Raw genomic sequence first — 26321 nt, 5'->3', positions numbered from 1 at the left:
AACATTTGTAACGGTTTGATCTTAAATCGTGGAAAAGATCGGGTTTGCTCTTGAACCTGTAAAAGGAGCGATGGCGTAATGGTTGGGCTCTAATCTGTGGAAAGAGTCGGAAAGATTTTATTCAAATTCCCAAGAGGCGTTTGGGGAGTGGAGTAGGTCAAGTTTGACCGAACCACTATAAAAATTACGGTGTCTTCTTCTCTAACTCTTTCCTTTTTATTTTTGCAATTAATTTAAGCAATTTATTGTATGTTTTAGTTTGTTCTTATTTATTTGCTAAAATTTGATAGAATTAAATTATCACATTTTTTGTCATCTTATTTGTTGCATAATTTGAATTTTTCTTATTATTTATAAGAAGTGTATTAATTAGTTTAATTGGGTTAATTTAAAAAAAAAAGTTTAATTAAACCCTATTCACCCCCTTCTAGGGTTTCCATATCGATCTAACAATAACTCCCTTCCCCTTTTTCTCTCCACCCACGTAAGTGGTGATGGAAAAAAGGGCATACAAAGCAGAAAAGAGGATCAATTTTACTCTAATTGCACAAATTAAACATACAACCCTAAATTAATTAATTAGGATTTTTTTAAAACATTACCTTTGAAGCTCCCGAAACTCTTCTATCTTCGCTCGAACACAAACTGGACAACCACTAGAGCTAACCTACTATCCTTTAGACTCAGAATCGGGTTCTATCATACTGTTCTAAGTTTATTCCATATGAGTTAGTAGGAGAACCTAATGGACCTATAGATCATGGGCTGTAACGATCCGAGATTAGCTGGCTAAACTCTTTAGATGGAGCTAATCAACATTCGTTAACTCACGGGTCATTCCACTATAGTCCCGTAGTTGCACTCCCCTCACTATAGATATATTTGTGTCAATATGATATAACCATGATTAGTAAGCTAATCCTTCATAGGTTGTTCGTAATCTCGGCTGGGTCATAAAAACCGTTTACCCCTGAGACTACATCTTATTCCTTAAATTCTACTGATCCTCTAATGAACAATTGGTTTAAGGTCCAACCTATAAACCAAACCCCTCTCAGGCCAAGGAGAGGGTGGAGCCCCTTGTTCAAGACTTGTATTCAGTACTAAAGGGAACAACCTATCTACTATCCCTATAACAGGTGGGAGTGAATTCCGTCTTGCAGCCTATGGTTCCAACTATCCACCTAATCTTACCCCTGAAATGGAAGGCTTATTGGGCCAACGATAATGAGCTGCCCTCACCTATGCAGATCTAAGGATAATTCCAAGTGAACAAGAGTTCATAGTTAGCTCAGGATTAAGATTAAGTTACCTAAGTCATCAATTAACGAAATAGTCAGTTTTATACATTAAACGACGTTTAAAACATAAAAAGTGACTATTTCATGGTTATGTCTTATGTAGACTCTTTACATAGGATGCCCCCATTTTCATGTCTCCACATGAACGGTTTAGGATCATATCGTTTGTACTAACTACAAAATGGGCCGCATTCATAGTGTCCCCAGAATAAGGCACCCAACCTTATTCATATACTATAGACCATTTTGGCTATATATTTGAACTTGATCCACATTTATGTCACTACATAAAGTTCAAACTTAAACTTAATAGCCTTGAATCCTTAGTTTATTGGATTCATGAATATAGAATTTAATTTTACTAAAGATTTTCAATAACAGCTTTATTGAACAAGAATATGATATTACAAACTACGAGTTTTAGGACATAAAATCCAACAAGTGGGTGGTTGTTATATTTGGCATTTTAGAAAGAAAGCTTTCTTTTCTAGCTTTTGATCATCAAATTTGATAGTGAGGAAAAGAGATAGAATTGTTCTGTGAGTTATTAGATTTGTTGATGAACAATTTCAATACTTCCTCTTCTCTATAAAAAATTTCCCTCTTTCCAAAATAGTCAGAGCCCACTACTCCTAGATTCTCTACCTGAGAATACCGAGGAAACCATTGTGGTTGTGTTCTCGTTTTTTATTGAGGTTTTCTTGAAGAAAGTCTTCAAGGCGTTCGTGTACTGTTCGAGGGATTCTTGAAGAAAAGTCTTCAAAGGTAAGGTTTCTAAAACCTAATTTTATAGCATGCTGTAATTTATGTAAATGCATATTGTTCATGATTTATTGTAAAACTTACATTCAATGAAAAATGAGATTTGGGACGATCTATCTTCCACTCACGGTTCCCTTCAATTTGGGATCCTTCAATACATATATATATACATACATATATATATATATATATATATAAGTATATGTTATATCATATATGACACATAACCTATAGTTTAATATTGTATCAAATACAATTGACCTATAGTTTTAATTCTCTCATTAATGCATGGTATTTAATATAAATCTCATTTATACTAAATTTAATTATATGAATCCAATTCACATAATTAATATTTGAATCGTATTCAAATATTTATTTCCTCTTAAGAAAACCTTATATTATAATGTATCAAATACATTATATTAATTATATCATATTTAATTAAGTTAAATTAATTAGATCACATATAATTAATTCCCTCAATTAATTTAAGCAATTCAAATTAATCCAAAATTGATTCTCATAAATCCCTGTTGAGCTACAAAGGGGACCTTATGGACCTGTAGATTGAAGCTCCAATGGTACTTGAATAATTAATTAAACTACTCTAATTAAATTATTCAACATCCATAAACTGTCGGTCACACTAAGACCGACAGTTGCACTCTTTGCAATATAGATACATTTTTATGTCCATTGGATATAGCTAGTCAATAGTGCAATGACCCTTCACAAATTGCTTGTAAGTACAGTTGGCCAAAATTATCATTTTGCCCATATAGTTACATCTAACTCCTTAAGTACCATTGATCCCTTTAATGAACAATAAGTCATAGTCCAACTATGACCAAACCCCTCTTTTGTCAAGAGAGGGTGTGACGTCACATTGTTAAAGCCCCAAAATAAGCCCTTAAGGGAGCAATTTATCTACTTACCCAAAGAGTGAATTCTATCTTGTGTAGTTATGTTCCCAACTCTCCAATTAGACGAATCCCTAAAATGGTAGGCTTATTGACTCGATGATCTGGCCATTCTCACCCATACAAATCAAAGAACCGCCTTCATAGCAAGAGTTCACAACTCACTTAGGATTCAAGTCATGTCACCTATGGTCATCTTGATGAAATGTAAGTCTCTATTATTAACGTTGTTATATAACGAGACTAGTCATTTCATGGTCCGGTCTTACACAAACTCTTTTTTATAGAATACCCCGCTCACATATCTCCACATGAAAGATTAAGATCAGATCATTTGTAGCAATTTACAATAGTCGTAACATCTATAAAGCGGGTTGTATTTGTAGTGTCACCACGATAAGGTACCCAACCTTATCCATCTACTACCCTGCTCACATGTCTCTACATGAAAGATCAGAATCAGATTATTTGTAGCACTTTACAATAGTCGTAACATCTATAAAGCGGGTTGTATTCGTAGTGTCACCACGATAAGGTACCCAACCTTATCCATCTACTACATACCATCTACTACCCAACCTTATCCATCTACTACAGACCATTTAGGTTATCACTTAAACATGATACACCTGTATGTATCTAAATATATGTTTAAGCTACATAAGATTAGGGGTAGTCATTCAAACCGTAAGAATCAAATCGAATCGAAAACTCAATGAAACCGAAAAATACAATTCGATTCGATTTGAAGAAATTTTGAAACCAAATTAATTTGGTTCGATTCGGTTTCACTTTCGAAAACGAATTTGAAACCGAATTGTACCATTTTTAACTAATATATATATATATATTTAAAAAAAGAGTAAAATCGAATTTAAAACTAAACCACTTTTAATTTAAAAGAACAGAACCGAATTTAAAATCGAACCGATCCGAACCGCTTTTTAATTAAAAAAGAATATAACATGGATTTTTTAAAAATTCCAAAATCGAATTTGAAACCAAATCAAACCGCATATGTGGTTCGGTTTCACATTTTTAAAAAATTCGATTCGGTTATGTTTGACCATCGAACTGAACTGAACCGAACCGAACCGAACCGTTTCCATCCCTACATAAGATAACCTTGGATGCTAGTTTGTTGGTTTGTGGGTTAATGCTACTAAATGTTGAATAAAAATCTCATATTTTATTAAATAAATAAAATGTCTATACATTATAATTACAAACTACAGGATCCACGAGATTTTGGGCATCAACCCCAAAATTATCGATGTTATTTCAATAAAAGTTATTGATTGTGTTGTATTAGTTTTGTCATAATAACCTTAAATTCAATAAACTAACATCCTAGGCTATGTTATGAGTCTTGAACAGTATATGGAGACATCCAGGGATCAATGTTTAAGATATAGCCTAAAGGGTCTATAGTATAGGGATAAGGCTAGGTACCTTATCCTAGTGACATTATGGATACAACCCACTTTGTATTTGATACGAATGCAATGATCCAACGCGATTCGTGTAGGTGACATGCAATGGGGGTATCCTATGCAATGAGTTTGCATATGACCGAACCGTGAAATAGTAACCATGATGGAAATCGGAAGCGAGATTTCCATGAGCAACAAAAGTAAGATTATTCCAAATCGCAATCATGAATGAACAATACATTTACAGTCGACTTCAAACAAATGGTTATACAATTCATACAGAGAAATTACAGCATGAATAAACTCAAATGAACAGAGAGCAAACTCTACACACATTTGAAGATGGGTCTCCATGCTCCATTGCACGACCGCTCAAATAATCAGCAACCTCGAACGCTCGATCTACATGACTGCAACACAGCACGAACTCTTCGCACTTGTCCTCAACAATCTCCTCGGCCACGAACTCATCCACAACAGCGCAAACTCCTCCGCAGCACCACAAACGGCCTCCAAAAAACCTCGATGGTGTCAAGTTGAGTCTGACACCACCAACAAGGCTACCTTGGTATTCTCAGTGTGAGAATCTAGAGGGTGGGCTCTATTCGAACTTGGTATGAGGTAGACGAACGAAGGAAACACCGATCGTATACAAGACTGAGCAAGTGGGAGATGGCGGAGACCTATCATATAGGTCGATGCCCAATCGTTTAGATAAAGCTAAGCGATCGTCTAGAAAAAGCTATACGATCGTTTAGCTCATCATTTAGCTTGGTCTGTTGCCTACAGACACTACACGATCGTTTACTTAGGGCAAGCGATCATCTAGCAAAACTATGCAATCGTTTAGTAAATACTGCACGATCTTGAGCTCGCCCAATCGTCGTTTGAGATCCTTTGCACCGAGAGAAAATTTTCAAAAGCTTTTTCAATATCCTGTAAAAACTTCTTTCCAAAATAGGAAAACCACTTTCCTTTTAAACTCACGGTTACCATGAACCCAATAACCACCCACTCACTTGGTTATTAAAGAAAAAGAATTAATTATCCAATAATTAATATTATTATAAATATAATTGATAACCAACTTATCATACTATATTTATAACCAATAGTTTTAATATTTCATCTCATGAAACATATAAACCATAGTTCTTTTTCTATTCCTTGGCTCTGTAACCTTTTCTAGTAAAAGGTCGTTTGGCCATCTTACCCTCGAGGCATGATTCACATACCGACAAAGAGTTTTCTTCTAAACTTTTTGAAAGTCCACTTCGCACCAACTTCTCAATCCTATTGAGGTTGATGTGACCTAACCTAAGATGCCAAAGATGGACATTTTCCTTTGGAGAAACCTTTGGTTTTTTAGCTGTTGTTGCCGTACTGAACATTTCAGTGTTAAAAAAGGCTTTTATGACTAATGGCCTTAGTACATTTAAGTTATTTTCCATTGAACCATAACCAAGCTCCATTCCATTCTTGAAAATAAACACTTTATTCTCAGAAAAGGAGACGGTATAGTCTTGTTCAATGAGACAAGAAACTGAGATTAAGTTCCTCTTAATATGAAGAATTACAAAAACATTATCCAGTAATAGATAACGTTTCTTGTCAACAAATAACTTCAGCCTGCCTACAACAACAGTTGAAACAACCTCACAAGTACCGACTCGAAGAGTCATTTGTCCCTGTGGCAACGTTTGCCAGGAACTGAATCCTTGGTAAGAGGAACTGGCATGATTGGTAGCACATGAATCAAGGATCTAGGCAAAATCATCATTCTTTACCAGACATGTCTCCAAGACCAATAAATCATATTTACTGTTTTGTCTCCTCTTTTGAAGAGGAGTGGGATCGAGCTCGTTTACCACGAAATTCGTTTCACACGATTCTTTCCACTATAAATAATCGGTCATTTTTTAAAACTTTAAACGGAAATACTAACGAGTTGTTGAAAAGAAAAACACATTGACTTACGTAGGTTTTAAGCAAATACCCGTTGTAAAACAAAACAACATCCAATAAGGTTTTAGCAAAACTAATATGAACCCCGTGTGACATCTAGTTTCACAATGACGCTTCAAAGGTTTAGGACAAAAGTCGCCGAAGGGAGGTCAGTTATCCCTCCTCTGAATTGAGAAGTTCTCAACTAGTCATTAATACCAGAACAACTCTTGCTCATATAATGACTAGCCATCATTGATTTGGCCAAGAGATCATTAACTTACTTAACAATCTCTCGTAAGTGTGACCTTCCATTTTAAGCCCTAGAGGTCTGTCCCAAAAGGCCATTCCAAAGGGAAAAAATTCGATTGGGGCAAAACCTAAAGCGACCCTATCCGAGCAAAACCTAAAGCGACCCTATCCATTTCTGGAGTTCACCTTGATATTGACCAACTACACAAAACCCATCCGAAGGGGGATGCTCCGAAGGCGACACGAGGGCGTACAGAATGATCTCACGGTGTGAACTAATGACAGAGACCATAGGACGTGTTGACACACACCCTTCACCCATTTACTATAAACACTCTCTCCGTTCACCTTGATATTAACTCATGCAAACACCATCCAAAGGGGGATGCATCCTGGGCACCACGAGGCCAAGCCTGAATCTCATAGTGTGAACACACAGGGAGAAACGTGAGTGGAATTATAGATATATCTGATACGCCTCTTCCTCCCACTGAGTATTTTATAACCCAGGGTTTAGCTTACTTAGAAAAAACACGGCTAAGGATTTTAAATAAGTGACTTTTAGGTTTTCCCAAGAGTAACATTTACCTTGGATAGTTGAACAACTTTTGATCATCATCCATTAAACTATTCAACAGAATCTTTGACCAAATCGTCGCATGCTTGTTGAAAATCTATTTAATTCACCTTTCCAGGTAGGTTCTCATGTAGGGGTGTTACGTTTCCGTCAACTTAAGAACCCCAGCCTAGCCAGAACCCGCCTTAGATTAAAAGGTCCCTTATAGATAGGTTTACAACAAATTTAATCTTTTATTTTAACCAATTTAATCCTATTAAACTGATTTTAAAAGATTAATCTAGGTTACTAAACTCTTTAGAACCACTTAAACTTAAGTCTATCTCAATCAAATTTTAAAACCCTTTTAAAAACTTGAGTTCATCCTAAGTCCATATGAAACTATGAATTATTGATTTTAAGTTTAATTTCCTTTATAACAATTATAAACGAAAAAAATCATAGAAAAATCCAAATGATCGTTCAGCTATAACTACATGATCGTGTATCTTTACTTAGTGATGAAGCCTGAAGTACACGATCTCTTAGCGTGCTCCTCACAACGCTTGCCTTCCGCGATCGTCTAAGCGACTACGATGCTGTAAAGTAACATCACCTAAGCGATCGCTTAGCTAGTGCCTCCATATCGCATATGCACGATTGCATAGGTAGTAACTAAGTGATGAAGCTTGCTAACTACACGATCATCTAGCGCGCGCCTTCCACTAAACGACGAGCATCGCATGATCCCACTACGATCGTCTACCTCCAGCGCCTAGACGATCGCGCAACCAACGCTACGCGATATGGTAAACGATTTACCCCATCGCTTAGCATTAGCTAAATGATCGATTAGAAAATACTACATGGTCGTCTAGAAAAAACTACTAAACGATCACTCAGTAAAATCCCAACGATCGCTTACCTGAGGCTACACAATCTGACCAACGCTTGGTCTTCATCTTCGTTGAGAATTGCATCGCCATGCGCCGAAGCTTCATCACGAATCACTCGACAAACTCGTTTTTGAATTACAGACTCAATTGCAAAGTTAATTTCGCCCAAAAACACAAGGGCCCTTACAATTAACACTTTGTAATATCGAAAGCTTGAATAAAAAAGCAATTTAAACCCGAAACATTCATTATATTCATCCACAAATGCAGAAAACGGTTAGCCACAAATGTAGAAACCCACCGTGATTGAAAAATGCGTTCAATTCAGATCTATAATTTGGAATATTAGAGAACATGGCTCTGATACCAATTGAAGGAAATTGGGAGCGAGATTTTCATGAGCAGCAGAAGCACGTTTATTCCAAATCACAATCATAAATGAATAATACATTTACAGTCAACTTCAAACAAATGGTTATACAATTTATACAGAGAAATTACAGCATGAATAAACTCAAATGAACAGAGAGCAAACTCTACACACATTTGAAGATGCGTCTTCATGCTCCGTTGCGCGACCGCTCAAACAATCAGTAACCTCGAACGCTCGATCTACACGACCGCAACATAGCACGAACTCTTCACACTCGTCCTCAACGATCTCCTCGACCACGAACTCCTCTGCAACAGTGCGAACTCCTTCGCAGCACCAGGAATGACCTCCAGAAAACCTCGAAGGTGTCGAGTTGAGTCTGACACCACCAACAAGGCTACCTTGTTATTCTTGGTGTGAGAATCTAGAGGGTGGCTCTGTTCGAACTTGGTATAAGGCAGACGAACGAAGGAAACACCGATCACGTACACGACTGGGCAAGTGGGAGATGGCGGAGACCTATCATATAGGTCAATGCCTAATCGTTTAGATAAAGCTAAGCGATCATCTAGCGAAAGCTATGCGATTGTTTAGCTCATCGTTTAGCTAGGTCTATCGCCTACAAACACTACACGATCGTTTACTTAGGGCAAGCGATCATCTAGCAAAACTATGCGATCGTTTAGTAAATACTGCATGATCATTTAGCTCGTCACTGCATGATTGTTTAGCTCGCCCGTTTAGTAAATTTGTATTTACTTGACGACCATCGTGAGATCCTTTGCGCCAAGAGAAAATTTTCAAAAACTTTTTCAATCGTTTTTTCAATCTCTTGTAAAAACTTCTTTTCAAAATAAGAAAACCACTTTCCTTTTAAACTCACGGTTACCATGAATCCAATAACCACCCACTCACTTGGTTATTAAAGAAAAAGAATTAATTATCCAATAATTAATATTATTATAAATATAATTGATAATCAACTTATCAGACTATATTTATAACCTATAGTTTTAATATTTCATCTCATGAAACATATAAACCATAGTTTTTTTTTCTATTCCATAGTACTTAATGTAAATCTCATTTACATCAATCCTCCACAAGATGTATCTCATACATCATACTGATTATATCATATATAATCAAAATACCTCTTGTTAATTTGAATATTTCAATTCAACATCAAGAACTGATCCTCAACTGAATCCATTGAGCTACCAAGGGGACCTTATAGACCTGTAGCTCGAAGCTCCAACGGTACGTGAATAACTGACTAAACTCTTTAGTCATGGGATCCACCATCCATTAACTGCCAGACACTCCACTAAAGACCGACAACTGAACTCTCCTTACTACAGATATATTATGTATCCATCTTAACCAATCAACAGTGCGATAACCCTTCACAGATCGCTCGTAAGTACAGCTGGGCCAATAACCGTTATGCCCCTGTAGTTATATCTGTCTTCTTAAGTATCACTGATCCCTCTAATGATCATAAGTCATAGTCCTACTATGACTGAGTCTTCTCTTCCAAAGAGAAGTTGTGGCCACTATGTTTAAGCCCTGGAATCAGCCCTTAAGGGAGCAATCTCTCTACTTATTCCTGCTTCAGGAAATGAATGAATTCCATCTTGTGGATTGAGTTCCCAGCTCTCATATCAGACAAGTCCCCGAAAAGGTAGGCATGTTAAGTTGGCTATCTGGCCACTTTCTCCCATACTAATCAAAGGATCGCCCTTAAAGGCAAGAGTTCCCAAAATACCCAGGATTGAGGTTGTGTCACCTATGGTCATTTAGGTGAGATGCAAGTCTCTAGTATCAACGGCGTTATATACGGAGTCTAGTGATCTTGTGGTCCAAGTCTTATACAAACTCTTTGTATAGGACACCCTTGCTCGCATGTCTCCACATGAATGGTCAGGATCAACCATCTGTAGTAGATTACAACATTTGCAATCCTCTACAAAGCGGGTCATATCCGTAGTGTCATCAGGATCAAGTATCCCACCTTAATCCTTATACTAGAAACCTATTTAGGTTATCACTTAAGGCATGATCCACTTGTATATCACATATACATGCTTAAGTTCACATAAGATAACTAATGAACTTTGTTTATTGGATTGAGTAAATGCCAGAATTAAATAACACTTATTTTATTCATTAAACAAATTGTATCTTTACAAAACAACAAGACTTCAGGAGAATTAGGACACCAATCCCAACAAACCACTAGATATAACTTCGTTGACTAGTTAGGTTTCTATTTTAATAGGATGACTTAGGCAACTTAGTCTTAGTCCTGAGTATATTATAGACTCCTGTTCACGAGGGATTGTCCTTTGAATTGTATAGGTGAGAATGGTCAGTTCGCTAACTCAATAAATCTACCATTTTGGGGACAAGATCGAGTGGGAAACTAGGAACATAATAATACAAGATGAATTTTACTCCTTCCCGACTTTAGGGTAAGTAGATGAGTGTTCCCTTAAGTGGTGTCTTCGGGACTTGAACAAGGGCTCTACCCTCTCACTGGCCCAAGAGGGGTTTCCGTTTAATGGTTGGACAATAAACAAGTTGTTCATTAGAGGAGCATTGGTACGTAAGAATATAGAAGTAACTCGTGGGTAAAACGGTAATTTGAACCAGCTAGTGTTACAAACACTCGTGAAGGACTAACTTGTTGTTATTGGTCTATATTTGTGGACACATAAATATATTTGCAGGGAGAAGTGTGCAGTTGTGGGTCTTTAGTGGAGTGTACCCACAGTTAACGAATATTGATTAATGTGGTTAACGAATTTAGCCAATTAATCTCATATCATTGAAGCTTCTGATCTGTGGGTCCATTAGGTCCCTTCCTGGCTCGTAAAAGGTATTGAGGTAATTATGTCTTGAATAGAATTTTAAATGGTCAAATTCATTTAGGGAAATAGTATAAGGTATGGTGATACATTATAATATAAAGTTTATTTTTTAATTTAATTAAACTTTATAATATAAATTTAATTTCAGATATGATAATATTTGAAGGAGTTCAAATATTAACTTAATATGAATTGAATTCACATTAAAACTATAGGTTAAAATTTAATGTGTATTAGATGCACATTAAAATTGAATATGATTCAAATATAGGTTAAATAAAATATGTGATATTTAATTTAGTAATTAATTAATTGGATAATTAATTAATTAATTAATTAATTAAATTAATTGAATTAAAACTATAGGTTGTGTGAGATATATTTATTTAAATATGATTTAAATGAAATTATTAATTAAATTAAATTAAATTAATTATTAATTAATATTTATTTGAGTTAATTTGTTAAATTAAATAATAAGAAAATTAAAAATAACTCCTATACGTGAGAGTTATTAGAGACGTGGAACACTGCCCATATTTACCACTCTCCAATAGTCTAACACGTTTGATATACTTGCAAAGGTGAAGAAAATATAAGTATCACAAAAAGGTTTCTTGAGAAATAATCTCTTTAGAAGTCTCTTAGAAAAATCACACAATTCTTGTGGTTTTGAATTCCAAATTTGAGATTGGTCTCCACAAATTTGAGATTGGTTTCTACAAACCATTAACCTCAATTTCTTGGAGAATAGGAAGGTTACAAGTGGTCCAGACACATTCATCATATGAAAAATTTTCAAAATACAATCCACTTAATCTATAAAAATATTTTGAATTTTTTTTTAAAAAATTGGGACCACAACCTGACTCTAATACCAATTGAATGAATGGTGAAGTTCTGCAGCATAAGCGAGGATCGGTCCTAAAATATGGAATTTATTGATTATGAAATTTATATCAGATATAGAACATAAATTTACAGAACCAAAATATGCATTATTTCAACTAATTTACAGTATGCTGAGAGAAGGGAAAATGAATTTAGGTTTAGAAATCACTTATTCTTAAAGAACTCAGAGCCTTCACGAAATCTCCTCTCCAATAACAATCAACCATGAACAATGAAAATCACAAACAATTACAACCACGAACAGTACAACCAAGGGACACCACCACAAGAATTACCTTTGTATTCTCCCATAGGGTCTGGGAATCACAGAAGGTGTGGACTCCATGATTTTGGAATAAGAAGATAGATTAAGAGGAGAAGAAAGTGTGTCTGGGATTTTTTTGAGATCTCATAACCAAAGAACCCTCTATCATAAGTCTTCTATGAAGAAGATTATCATCAGTCTAACTGCCCCGCTCACTACGTGAGATTAAGAGAGAATTAAGGTGGGAGAAGTTATTTCCATCCCTTTAATTTTAAAATTAAAATTAAAATTAATTAATTTTAATTTAAATAAATATTGTGTGTGCGCGTGTGCGTGTACCTTATCCTAAATGGTCTATAGTAGATGGATAAGGCTGGGTACCTTATCTTGGTGACACTATGAGTATAGCCCGTTTGTAGGTGTTACAATTGTTGTAAAGTGCTACAAATAATCTGATCCTTACCATTCATGTATAGACATGTGAGCAGGGATATTCTATACAAAGAAGTTTGTATAAGATCGGACCATGGAATGTTTAGTCTCATTATATAACACCGTTCATAATAGAGACTTACATTTTACCAGGATGACCATAGGTAACATGACCTGAATCCTGAGTGAGTTGTGAACTCTTGCATATGAGGGCGATTCTTTGATTTGGTGCAAATGGCCAGGTTGCCAACTCAACAAGCCTACCATTATAGGGATTCGTCTGATTAGGGAGCTGGGAACACAAATACATAAGAAGGAATTCACTCCTTTTTCGAGATCGGGGTAAGTAGATAAATTGTTCCCTTAAGGGTTGATTTCAGGACTTGAACAATGTGGCGCCACATCTTCTCTTGGTCCGAGAGGAATTTAGTCATAGTTGGACTATGATCTATTTTTCAATAGAGGGATCAATGGTACTTAAGAAGTTAGATGTAACTACAAGGGCAAAACGGTATTTTTGGCCTAGTTATACTTACGAGCAATTTGTGAATGATCATCGTACTGATGATTGGTTATATCCAATGGACACATAAATATATATGTAATTATTCATGTACCATTGGAGTTTCAAGCTATAGGTCCATGAGGTCCCCTAGTTAGCTCAATAGGATTAAATGAGAATTGGTTTTTGGATTAATTTGAATTGTTCAAATTAATAGAGGGATTTAATTATATATTATATAATTAAGTTATTTTAATTATATGTGATATAATTATTATAATGTATTTGATACATTATAGATTAATTGAAAGGATATAAATATTTGAATAAGATTCAAATATTATTAATATGAATTAGATTCATAGTTGCTATATTTAATATAAATGTGATTTATATTAAATGTTATATAAGAGATAAAAGAAACTATAGATTATATTGTATATGATACAATATTAAAACTATAGGTTATATGTTATATTTGATATAATATATAATTTAATATACATATAATATGATAAGTTAGTTATCATATTTATATTTACATTAAATGTCATTTTTTATTTTAAATAAAAATGAGGGAGGGAGTTACAACTCCCTTCCTTCTCTTTTCTCTCCACCCACGTAAGTGGTAGGTTGTTATATTTGGCATTTAAAAAAAAAAACGCTTTCTTTTCTAGCTTTTGATCATCGAATTTGATAGTGAGGAAAAGAGATAGAACTATTCTGTGAGTTATTGGATCTGTTGGTGTAAGTTATTGGATTTGTTGATGAACAATTTCAATACTTCCTCTTCTCTACCAAAAATTTCCCTCTTTCCAAAATAGTCAGAGCCCACTACTCCTAGGTTCTCTACCTGAGAATACCGAGGAAACCATTGTGGTTGTGTTCTCGTTTTTTATCGAGGTTTTCTTGAAGAAAGTCTTCAAGGCGTTCGTGTACTGTTCGAGGGATTCTTGAAGAAAAGTCTTCAAAGGTAAGGTTTCTAAAACCTAATTTTATAGCATGCTGTAATTTATGTAAATGCATCTTGTTCATGATTTACTGTAAAACTTACATTCGATGAAAAATGGGATTTGGGACGATCTATCTTTCGCTCACGGTTCCCTTCAATTTGGGATCCTTCAATATATATATATATATATATATATAAAAGTATATGTTATATCATATATGACACATAACCTATAGTTTAATATTGTATCAAGTACAATATAACCTATAGTTTTAATTCTCTCATTAATACATGGTATTTAATATAAATCTCATTTATACTAAATTTAATTATATGAATCTAATTCACATAATTAATATTTGAATCATATTCAAATATTTATTTCCTCTCAAGAAAACCTTATATTATAATGCAACAAATACATTAAGTATATCATATATAATTAAGTTAAATTAATTAGATCACATATAATTAATTCCCTCAATTAATTTGAGCAATTCAAATTAATCCAAAATTGATTCTCATAAATCCCTGTTGAGCTACAAATGGGACCTTATAGACCTGTAGATTGAAGCTCCAATGATACTTGAATAATTAATTAAACTTCTTTAATTAAATTATTCAACATCCATTAATTGTCACTCACTCCACTAAAGACCGACAGTTGCACTCTTCACAATATAGATATATTTCTATATCTATTGGATATGACCAGTTAATAGTGCAATGACCCTTCACAAATTGCTTGTAAGTACAGTTGGGCCAAAATTACCGTTTTTCCCCTATAGTTACATCTAATTCCTTAAGTACCATTGATCCCTTTAATGAACAATAAGTCATAGTCCAAACTATGACCAAACCCCTCTTTGGCCAAGAGAGGGTGTGATGCCACATTGTTCAAGCCCCGGAATAAGCCCTTAAGGGAGTAATTTATCTACTTACCCAGACGTGAAGAGTGAATTCTATCTTGTGTAGCTATGTTTCTAGCTCCCCAGTCAGACAAATCCCTAAAATAGTAGGCTTATTGAGTCAGTGATCTGGCCACTCTTACCCATACAAATCAAATGATCGCCTTCATAGGCAGAAGTTCACAACTCACTCATGATTCAGGTCATGTCACCTATGGTCATCCTGGTGAAATGTAAGTCTTTAGTTGTTATATAACGAGACTAGTCATTTCGTGGTCCGGTCTTACATAAACACTTTTGTATAGAATGTCCTGCTCACATGTCTCCACATGAATGATCAGGATTTGATCATTTGTAGCACTTTACAACAATTGTAACATCTATAAAGTGGGTCGTATTCGTAGTGTCACCATGATAAGGTACCCAACCTTATCCATCTACTACAGACCATTTAGGTTATCACTTAAACATGATCCACTTATATGTCTCTACATATATGTTTAAGCTACAGAAGATAACCTTGGATGTTAGTTTATTGGTTTGTGGGTTAATGCTACTAAATGTCGAATAAAACATCTCATATTTTATTAAATAAATAAAATGTCTATATGTTATAATTACAAACTACAGGACCCACAAGATTTAGGGCATCAACCCCAACATTATTGATGTTATTTCAATAAAAGTTATTGATTGTGTTGTATTAGTTGTGTCTTAATAACCTTAAATTCAATAAACTAACATCCTAGGCTATGTTATCAGTCTTGAACAGTAAGTGGAGAAATACAGGGATCAATGTTCAAGATATAGCCTAAAGGATCTATAGTATAAGGATAAGGCTAGGTACCTTATCCTAATGACATTATCGATACGACCCACTTTGTAATTGATACTAACACAATGATCCAACGCGATTCGTGTAGGTGACATGCGATTGGGGTATCCTATGTAATGAGTTTGCATATGACCGAACCGTGAAATAGTAACCACTAGATGTAACTTCGTTGACTAGTTAGGTTTCTATTTCAATAGGATGATTTAGGCAACTTAGTCTTAATCCTGAGTATATTATGGACTCCTGTTCACGAGGGATTGTCCTTTGATTTATATGGGTGAGAATGGCCAGTTCGCTGACTCAATAAGCCTACCATTTTGGGGACAAGATCGAGTGGGAAGCTAGGAACATAATAATACAATATGGATTTCACTCCTTTCTGACTTTAGGGCAAGTAGATGAGTGTTCCCTTAAGTGGTGTCTTTGAGACTTGAACAAAGGGCTCTACCATCTCACTGGCCCAAGAGGGGTTTTTGTTTAATGGTTGGACAATAAACAGGTTTTTCATCAGAGGAGGACTAGTACGTAAGGATATAGAAGTAACTCAAGGGTAAAACGGTAATTTGAACCAGTTAGTGTAAACCCTGAACTCTAAGTTTCCTAGATAAACATGTTAGCCAAAGGAATGTTATAATAAATATTTAACCAATGGGAATCTATGTACATTTATAGGAGTTGTGGAGAAAGGAAAAGAAAAAAATATATTAAATGAGGAAGCTCATTTATTGGTTTGGCTGAAGGTACTAAATGTGGGGGGTGACGTGGCTGTTTAATTCTTGAACTCGGGAGGCGACAAGAAGATTGAAAGGAAGTGAAACTTCAAAAGCATGGTTTTGACAATTGGCATGAGAAAATTTAGTGAAATCAGTGCCATTTGAAAGCTGGGAGAATCTATTTTTTGAGGTTGTCTTGCCGAAGAAAGATTGCAAGAGGAGAAGAACAAAAAGTGAAGAATTTGCAGAAGAGGCAGAATCTCGGATTAATCAGAGCCCGAGGTGAAGATTGAAAGCTCTAGGCCAAACTGTAAGGAATTTTCGGCTGAAATTTTAAGGTAAAAAAGTTTGTAGAAGGAAGTTTCTTGAAAAGAGTTTTGAATTTTGAGGTATGAATTTTTGAAGTTGAAACAGAGAATTTGTACAGAAGCAGACAACTGCTTGGGAAGAACAAGCAAACAGCTCACTGTAGAGAGCGAGATAAAGGGCATGAGGATCTCACTCAGGATGATAATCTCGCTGATTTTGTGATGAAGATCTCGCTCAAGGAGGAAATCTCGCTAGAGATGAAGGCTGAATCTCGCTGGTGAGGAAGCCAAGTTTGTTAGAAGAGGTGAGTATCGCTAGGATGAAAGTTTGCTAGGAAAAGCTTGATCTCGCTCATGAGGAGGATCTCGCTCATGAGGGGAATCTCGCTCATGAGGATGAATTCACTCATGATGATTATCTCGCTAGCAATATTGTCTTTGTTGATGAAAGTTCCACTAGTAAATGACCTATTTGAGGTATTTTGCTAAGAATTCTAAGTAGTAACCAAGAATTATATTCTTTCAGGCCAAGAAAAGCTAGAAGAGGCGTATAAACCATTAAGAGCCCCAACGAGCTATGAGTGACTAAGTGAACTTAATGTTTTCAATACTTATGCATATAAGGCCAAGTAAGTTACAGTAATGTTAATGGTGAATTTATACTCCTTCAAGCAATAAATGGTTTATGAATAGCTTAATGTATCTTCCCCAGCTTGTATATGTTTAACACAGGCCAAGGTACGTTGTGAAATCATTACAAAAGTTAAGTTTCTAATGTTGAAATATGCTTCCTAGAGGAAGGCTATGATAGAATGAATTCTTGTGTAAATGATATGCAATGAAACTTAATTTGATGTTATGAAATAACCCGATACTGAAGGACATGGAGAAGGTATCTGGGTAATGGTACCTAAGGTATTGACGGTACTTAGAAAACTCCACGTGCACGTAGGTAGTTCTAAATGAGAGGCTGAAGTATGGGTCTCCTAGGCCATACACCACCACAGGGAGGCCGAAGTATGGGTCTCTTGGCTGGTAATAGACGTTGGGAGCTAGAGCGTTGTAGGCTCGTTCTCAACTAAGGAATAATGATGTTTAATGATGTATAAGAATGGTTTTAAGCTATATTTAAAGAAAGTTGCTTGAGATACTCATCAGTATACTTACATATTTATAGTGATGTATTGCATGACTTAATATGATTCTATAGTTACTCACTAGGTTACTAGCTCACAGATTTCCTATGTGTCCCTTTTTCAGGTAGCGGTCAGATTCCTCAATATTGATTCTATTGCTGCTTGCCACTGAAAGGCCCGGCTTATTAAGAAGACTTAGGTTGATGATATGTTTATGTACACATATTTTGAGAGGGACTAGGGCTTTGTTAGAGTTGTTTGGGCCCATCTGTGGATATTTTTCACTTAGATGTTATGTCATGGTTGTATACATGTGTTTATATAATATTATGTAGATCCTTAAGAAGGCATACATTTTTAATGTTTAACAGGTTGCCATTTAGATTGGAAAGCTAAGGTGGTAAGTGCTGGCAGTAGGGCTAGTAACTACCACGGTTATATCCTCTTTCAAATTAAGAGGGTAATCTAGGAGGGGGTGTGACAAGTTGGTATCAGAGCATAAGGTTTTGGGAATAGAAGGGAAAGTTCATGCATAAGTCTAAGTCCCTAAAGTGTGAGTCCCTAACATGTGTACATTGTAATAGGTGAAATGTCGAGGCAAAGTGGCAGACAGAGTAAGTAGACAGGAGGCAGGAATACTGACCCTACCAATAGGGGCCTAAGGGCTAGAAAGAACCCACCGGGTGAGAAAAAGAAAGTAAATGATCCAGTGGGTCAGGAAACGACGTCTGAGGGAGAGTCTAGTACTCCCCAGGCAAGGGCAGATTCTCAGCTAGAAGATGTGGTTTTTGACAGGATAGCGCAGAGGTTAGCAACCAGTGTTGGCTCAGTACGAGCAGACCTAGAGAAGAAATATGGTATTGAGAGGTTTAAAGCCCTAGGGGCTGTGACATTTGAAGGTACAACAGACCTGAAGTTGAGTTATGGCTGGATGTAGTTGAAAAATGTTTCAATGTCATGAGTTATCCAGAGGACAGAAAAGTGGGGCTAGCCACCTTTCTACTACAGAAAAGAGCAGAGAAATGGTGGAAAGTGATATCCGCCAGACGAGCCAGTACTGATGCGATGTTATGGCCTGAGTTCAGGAAGACCTTTGAAGATAAGTATTACCCCAGCTCGTTTCGGGATGCAAAAAGGGATGAGTTCTTCAGACTAACGCAGGGAACGATGTCAGTGGCAGAATATGAGCAGAAATTATAGAGTTATCACAGTATGCTCTGTCGATTATTGCTGAGGAAAGAGATAGATGCAGAAAATTTGAACAAGGTTTGAGGAAAGAAATTAGAACTTCGATGACATCCACGGCTAATTGGCTAGATTTTAGCCAGTTAGTAGAAACGGCGACATGAGTCGAACGGATTTTGGCAGATGATGAGCAGTTGCCAAGGGGTAGTGAGGCAGTAGTAGGGCCTAGAGATAGGGGATCCCGACCTCCAGTTACAACTCAGACTAGTGGAAGCCAATTCAGGGGAACAAGTTGGCAGGGATCCAAGAAAAGGAAATCGAGACCCTCAGCCAGTGTAGTTAGCCGACCAGAGATCCCACAAGCTGGTGATTCAGTAGCCAGCACAGACAGGAACTTGACGCGCCCTAGTTGTGGCAAGAGGCATCTTAGAGCCTGCTATAGTGGTAGAGGTGTATGTTTTCAATGTGGATAAGCAGTGCATTTCAAGAGGGATTGTCCCCAGGTAAACAGGGACGCCCCAACAGCACAACAGACAACCTCCCAGACAGTTAACCAACCAAAGGGTGCTGGAAATCGGGGCGAAGGGTCAAATGGTGCCAAGCAAAAGAATGTCGTAGGTCGACCCCAACAATAGGGGCGAGTGTATGCCGTGACACACCAGGAGGCAACAGAGTCTCCAGATGTTATGATCGGTATTGTCATATTATGTGGACAGTCTGCTTATGTTTTATTTGACCCTGGTGCCACACATTCATTTATATCTAGCATGTATGCATCTAGTATAGATAGGTTGGTTGAGCCTATGCCTGGAGAGTTATTTATCTCTACCCCTTTGGGAGATGTGATAATAATAGATAAATGTTATAATCATTGTGAGATACTGATCAATGATCAGGACTTTTATGCTGATTTACTTCCTTTGGAGCTGTTGGAAATTGATGCTATCCTAGGGATGGATTTTCTAAGTAAGTATTGTGCTTCAATGGACTGTTACAAGAAGAAGGTAGTGCTCAGAAAATTAAATGGCCAGGATGCGATGCTGACAAGAATCAAAAGATTAACCGCGGGGAATCTAATATCAGCAGTGAAAGCTCGAAAGCTGTTGAGCAAGGGATGTAAAGCTTATCTGGCTCACGTAGTGGTTGCTTAAGGAAAAGATCTAAACACAGAAGATGTCCCCGTGGTAAATGAGTTTCGAGATGTATTTCCTGAAGAATTATCGGGACTGCCACCCGACAGAAAGGTAGAATTTACTATTGATTTAATCCCAGGAACAGCTCCTATGTCGCAGGCACCGTATAGAATGGTGCCAACTGAATTAAAAGAATTAAAGGTTCAGTTACAAAAGTTAATTGACAAAGGATACATTTGACCTAGTGTATCGCCTTGGGGAGCTCCGGTATTGTTTGTGAGGAAGAAAGACGGTACACTTAGATTATGTATCGATTATAGGCAGCTGAATAAGGTAACAATTAAGAATAAATATCCGTTACCATGCATTAATGATTTGTTTGATCAGCTAAGATGAGCTACGGTGTTTTCAAAGATAGACCTGAGATCGGGCTATCATCAACTGAAAGTGAAGGAAGCTGACATTCCTAAAACCGCATTTAGAACTAGATATGGACATTATGAATTTTTAGTAATGCCATTCGGATTGACAAATGCCCCTGCGGTATTCATGGATCTTTTGAACAGGATATTTCATCCTTATTTGGACCAGTTCGTGATAGTATTCATTGATGATATACTGGTATATTCTGGTAGTAGGGAGGATTATATAACCCACCTAAGGATAGTATTGAAGACACTGCGAGATAAACAGTTGTATGCTAAGTTCAGTAAATGTGATTTTTGGTTAGATCGGGTGGTATTTCTTGGGCATGTTGTTTCAGCAGATGGTATCAATGTGGATTATCAGAAGACGGAAGCAGTAGTTAATTGGGAACGACCCACGACTGTTTCAGAGATACGTAGCTTCCTAGGTTTGGCAAGTTATTACTAGAGGTTTGTGGAGGATTTCTATAAGATAGCCCTTCCATTGACGAACCTGACCAAGAAAGGCGTGAGGTTTGAGTGGTCGTCGGAATGTGAGCTTAGTTTTCAAGAGCTGAAACAAAGACTAGTATCAGCACTAGTGCTTGCCTTGCCTGTTCCAGGAAAGGAATTTGAGATTTATTGTGACACATCCCGATAAGGATTGGGATGTGTGTTGATGCAGGATGGGAAAATGATTACATATGCCTCTCGTCAACTTAAGAAGCACGAGAGCATTTATCCTACACATGATCTAGAATTGGCGGCAGTTGTTTTAGCTCTGAAGTTGTGGAGACATTATCTATTTGGAGAGCGCCGCAGAATATTCACAGATCACAAAAGTTTAAAATATATCTTTGATAAAAAAAGAGTTAAATCTAAGACAAAGAAGATGGATTGAATTGATTAAAGATTATGATTGTTCCATCCAGTTCCACCTTGGTAAGGCTAATGTTGTAGCGGATGCACTAAGTAGGAAGTCCTCGGGACCCAAAGCCATTATTGGTACAATGAAAGGAATGCTATTGCAGAAGTTCAGAAGTTCAGGAATTCTAGAACCGCCTTATCAGTGGGACCGGTAGAGGGAGTGATAGCTACATTCCAAGTAAGGCCTACCCTAGTAGAAGACCTTAAGCAGGATCAGTGGAAAGACCCTGAACGAAGATTGCTAATGATGTAAGTAAGCGAATCAGAGTTGACTTTCAACTGAAAGTAGATAATGTACTAGAGAAGGAGGGAAGAATGTATGTGCCTAATAAGCTACAGCTTAAACAAGCCATTCTAAAGGAAGCACATAGTTCCGCTTATGTTATGCATCCAGGAAGCACCAAGATGTATAGAACTTTGAAGAGATCTTACTGGTGGCCTGGGATGAAGAGGGAAATAGCAGAATATGTGGACCGATGTATAATCTGTCAACAAGTAAAACCTGAGAGACAAAGACCCGCAGGATTACTCAATCCACTCCCAGTGCCTGAGTGGAAGTAGGAGCATGTGACAATGGACTTCCTATTTGGATTGTCTAGGACACCCTCAGGATACGATGGCATTTAGGTAATAGTCGATAGACTGACCAAGACGACCAAGTTTATACCAGTAAAAGTTACTTTTACACTAGACCGTCTAGCTAAGATTTATGTGGATAGGATAATCAGTCAATATGGAGCCCCAGTGTCGATAGTGTCAAACTGAGACTCGAGGTTTACTTCAAAATTTTGGCCTAGTTTACAGAAGGCTATGGGTAATAAATTGCATTTCAGTACGACTTTTCATCCACAAATAGATGGACAGTCGGAAAGAACTATACAGACACTGAGGCTATGTTAAGAGCTTGTGTATTACAATTCAAAGGATGTTGGGATACACACTTATCGTTGATTGAATTTGCATACAATAATAGTTACCATTTTAGTATTGGAATGGCTCCCTATGAAGTATTGTACGGCTGACCTTGCAAGACCCCCGTATGCTGGAACGAAGTCAGAGAACGACAATGATTGGGTCCAGAATTCAACAAACAGCAGAGAATGTGAAACTTATCACGGATAATCTTAAGGTGGCTCGCGATAGACAGAAGAGCTATGCTGATAAACGAAGAAGAGAACTAGAATTTGAAGTCGGAGATCGGGTATTTCTTCGGCTGTCCCTATAGAAAGGAATTCTCCAGTTCGGGAGAAAAGGAAAGTTAAGTCTGCGGTCCATCAGACCATATGAAATTGTGGAACGAGTTGGTCCAGAAGCATATAGATTGCAGTTGCCGATGGAGCTAACTCGTATTCATGACATATTTCATGTGTCAATGTTAAGGAAATACGTGTCTGATCCTATGCACATACTAACAGCACAACCAGTACAGCTCAAAGAAGATTTATCTTACGAGGAAGAGGCCATCGAGATTTTAGACAGGAAAGACCAGGTACTCAGAAATAAGACGATTCCTTTGGTGAAGGTGCTATAGCGTAATCATGGAATCGAGGAAGCTACTTGGGAACATGAAGACCAAATGAGGAAGAGATATCCTCAACTTTTCAAATGACATGTCAAGTAAATTTCGGGGACGAAATTTATTTTAAGGGGGAGATGAATGTAAACCCCGAACTCTAAGTTTCCTAGATAAGCATGTTAGCCAAAGGAATGTTATAATAAATATTTAACCAATGGGAATCTATGTACATTTATAGGAGTTGTGGAGAAAGGAAAAGAAAAAAATATATTAAATGAGGAAGCTCATTTATTGGTTTGGCTGGAGGTACTAAATGTGGGGGTGACATGGCAGTTTAATCCTTGAACTCGGGAGGTGACAGGAAGATTAAAAAAAAGTGAAATTTCAAAAGCATGGTTTTGGCAATTGGCATGAGAAAATTTAGTGAAATCAGTGCCATTTGAAAGCTGGGAGAATCTAGTTTTTGAGGTTGTCTTGTCGGAGAAAGATTGCAAGAGGAAAAGAACAAAAAGTGAAGAATTTGCAGAAGAGGCAGAATCTCGGATTAATCGAGGCCTGAGGTGAAGATTGGAAGCTCCAGGCCAAACTATAAGAAATTTTCGGCTGAAATTTTAAGGTAAGAAAATTACTCAATTCTAAACAAGTTTGTAGAAGGAAGTTTCTTAAAAAGAGTTCTAGATTTTGAGTTATGAATTTTTGAAGTTGAAACAGAGAATCTGTGAAGAAGCAGACAGCTGCTTGGGAAGAATAAGCAAACAGCTCACCGTAGAGAGCGAGATCGAGATAAAGGGCATGAGGATCTCGCTTAGGATGATAATCTCGCTGATTTTGTGATGAGGATCTCGCTCAAGGAGGAAATCTTGCTAGAGATGAAGGCTGAATCTCGCTGGTGAGAAAGCCAAGTTTGTTAGAAGAGGTGAGTATCGCTAGGATGAAAGTTTTCTAGGAAAAGCTTGATCTCGCTCATGAGGATGAATTCACTCATGATGATTATCTCGTTAGCAATGTTGTATTTGTTGATGAAAGTTCCACTAGTAAATGAACTATTTGAGGTATTTTGCTAAGAATTCTAAGTAGTTTAACCGGGAATTATGTTCTTTCAAGCCAAGAAAAGCTAGGAGAGGCGTATAAACCACCACAGGGAGGCCGAAGTATGGGTCTCTTGGCTGGTAATAGATGTTGGGAGCTAGAGCGTTGTAGACTCGTTCTCAACTAAGGAATAATGATGTTTAATGATGTACAAGAATGGTTTTAAGCTACATTTAAAGAAAGTTGCTTGAGATACTCATCAGTATACTTACATGTTTATAGTGATGTATTACATGGCATAATATGATTCTATAGTTATTCACTGGGTTACTAGCTCACAGATTTCCTGTGTGTCCCTTTTTCAGGTAGCGGTCAGATTCCTCAAGGTTGATCCTGTTGCTGCTTGCCACTGAAAGGCCCGACTTATTAAGAAGACTTAGGTTGATGGAATGTTTATGTACACATATTTTGAGAGGGACTAGGGCTTTGTTAGAGTTGTTTGGGCCCCTCTTTTAAATTAAGAGAGTAATCTGGGAGGGGGTGTGACAGTTAGTGTTACAAACACTCGTGAAGGACTAATTTGTTGTTATTGGTCTATATTTGTGGACACATAAATATATCTGCAGCCAAAAGTGTGCAGTTGTGGGTCTTTAATGGAGTGTATCTACAGTTAACGAATATTGATTAATGTGGTTAATGAATTTAGCCAATTAATCTTATATCGTTGAAGCTTCTGATGTGTGGGTTCATTAGGTCCTCTTTCTAGCTCTAAAGGGTATTGAGGTAATTATGTCTTGAATGGAATTTAAAATGCTCAAATTCATTTAGGGAAATAGTATAAGGTATGGTGATACATTATAATATAAAGTTTATTTTTTTAATTTAATTAAATTTAGTTTCAGATATGATAATATTTGAAGGAGTTCAAATATTAACTTAATATGAATTGGATTCATATTAAAACTATAGGTTAAAATTTAAATGTATTAGATGCACATTAAAACTATAAGTTATGAGAGAAATACAATTGAATATGATTCAAATGTAGGTCAAATTAAATATGTGGTAATTAATTAATTGGAGAATTAATTAATTAAATTAATTGAATTAAAACTATAGGTTGTGTGAGAGATATTTATTTAAATATGATTTAAATGAAATTATTAATTAAATTGGATTTAATTAATTATTAATTATTAATTGATATTTATTTGAGTTAATTTTTTAAATTAAATAATAATAAAATTAAAAATAACTCCTATACGTTAGAGTTATTAGAGACATGGAACACTGCCCACATTTACCACTCTCTCCAATAGTCTCACACGTCTGATATACTTGTAGAGGTGAAAAAAATATAGGTATGACAAAAAGGTTTCTTAAGAAATAATCTCTTTAGAAGTCTCCTAGAAAAATCACACAGTTCTTGTGGTTTTGAATTCCAAATTTGAGATTGGTCTCCACAAATTTGAGATTGGTTTCTACAAAACATTGACCTCAATTTCTTGGAGAATAGGAAGGTTACAAGTGGTGATTTTTTTTTTTTTTGTCACTTCAGGGGTTTGCGATTTCCATCCAAGGAGAACAGGTGATTTCATCTGAGTCGTCAACAAGAGTAAGTGATGACGTTCTCTTCTCTATAAGATTAAATTGCAAAAAGGTAAAGCATGATTATACTATAGTTTGAAAATTTTAGTTCTCTATTATTATTTTGTATGGTTTATCAGTGTACTGGTATTTTGAATTCTAAATTAATTACGAGTTGATTTTTGGTTCTTTCGCCGTGTTGGGGCTTTTATCCCTACAATTGGTATCAGAGCATCTTGTTTAGTTGATGGCTTTTTGCGGTGAAGATCGAAATTAATTTTGGTC

General features: G+C 36.4%; 1 protein-coding gene across 1 annotated transcript; it reads left to right on the top strand.

Moving 5' to 3' along the window:
- The first annotated feature begins 22970 nt into the window (after nt 1-22970).
- On the top strand, nt 22971-23435 carry LOC150035130 (uncharacterized). Its single transcript, XM_090315238.1, has 2 exons — nt 22971-23105; nt 23232-23435. The coding sequence occupies exons 1-2, from the start codon at nt 22971-22973 to the stop codon at nt 23433-23435; spliced, it is 339 nt and encodes a 112-aa protein (XP_090171364.1).
- Nucleotides 23436-26321: the final 2886 nt, after the last annotated feature.

The sequence above is a fragment of the Benincasa hispida genome, chromosome 7, assembly GCF_027475165.1.
Source record: "Benincasa hispida cultivar pf3 chromosome 7, pf3_genome.v1.1, whole genome shotgun sequence".
NCBI classification, from domain to species: Eukaryota; Viridiplantae; Streptophyta; class Magnoliopsida; order Cucurbitales; family Cucurbitaceae; genus Benincasa; species Benincasa hispida.
The sequence above is the reverse complement of the archived record's forward strand: the minus strand, read 5'-3'. Positions and strand labels throughout refer to the sequence as shown.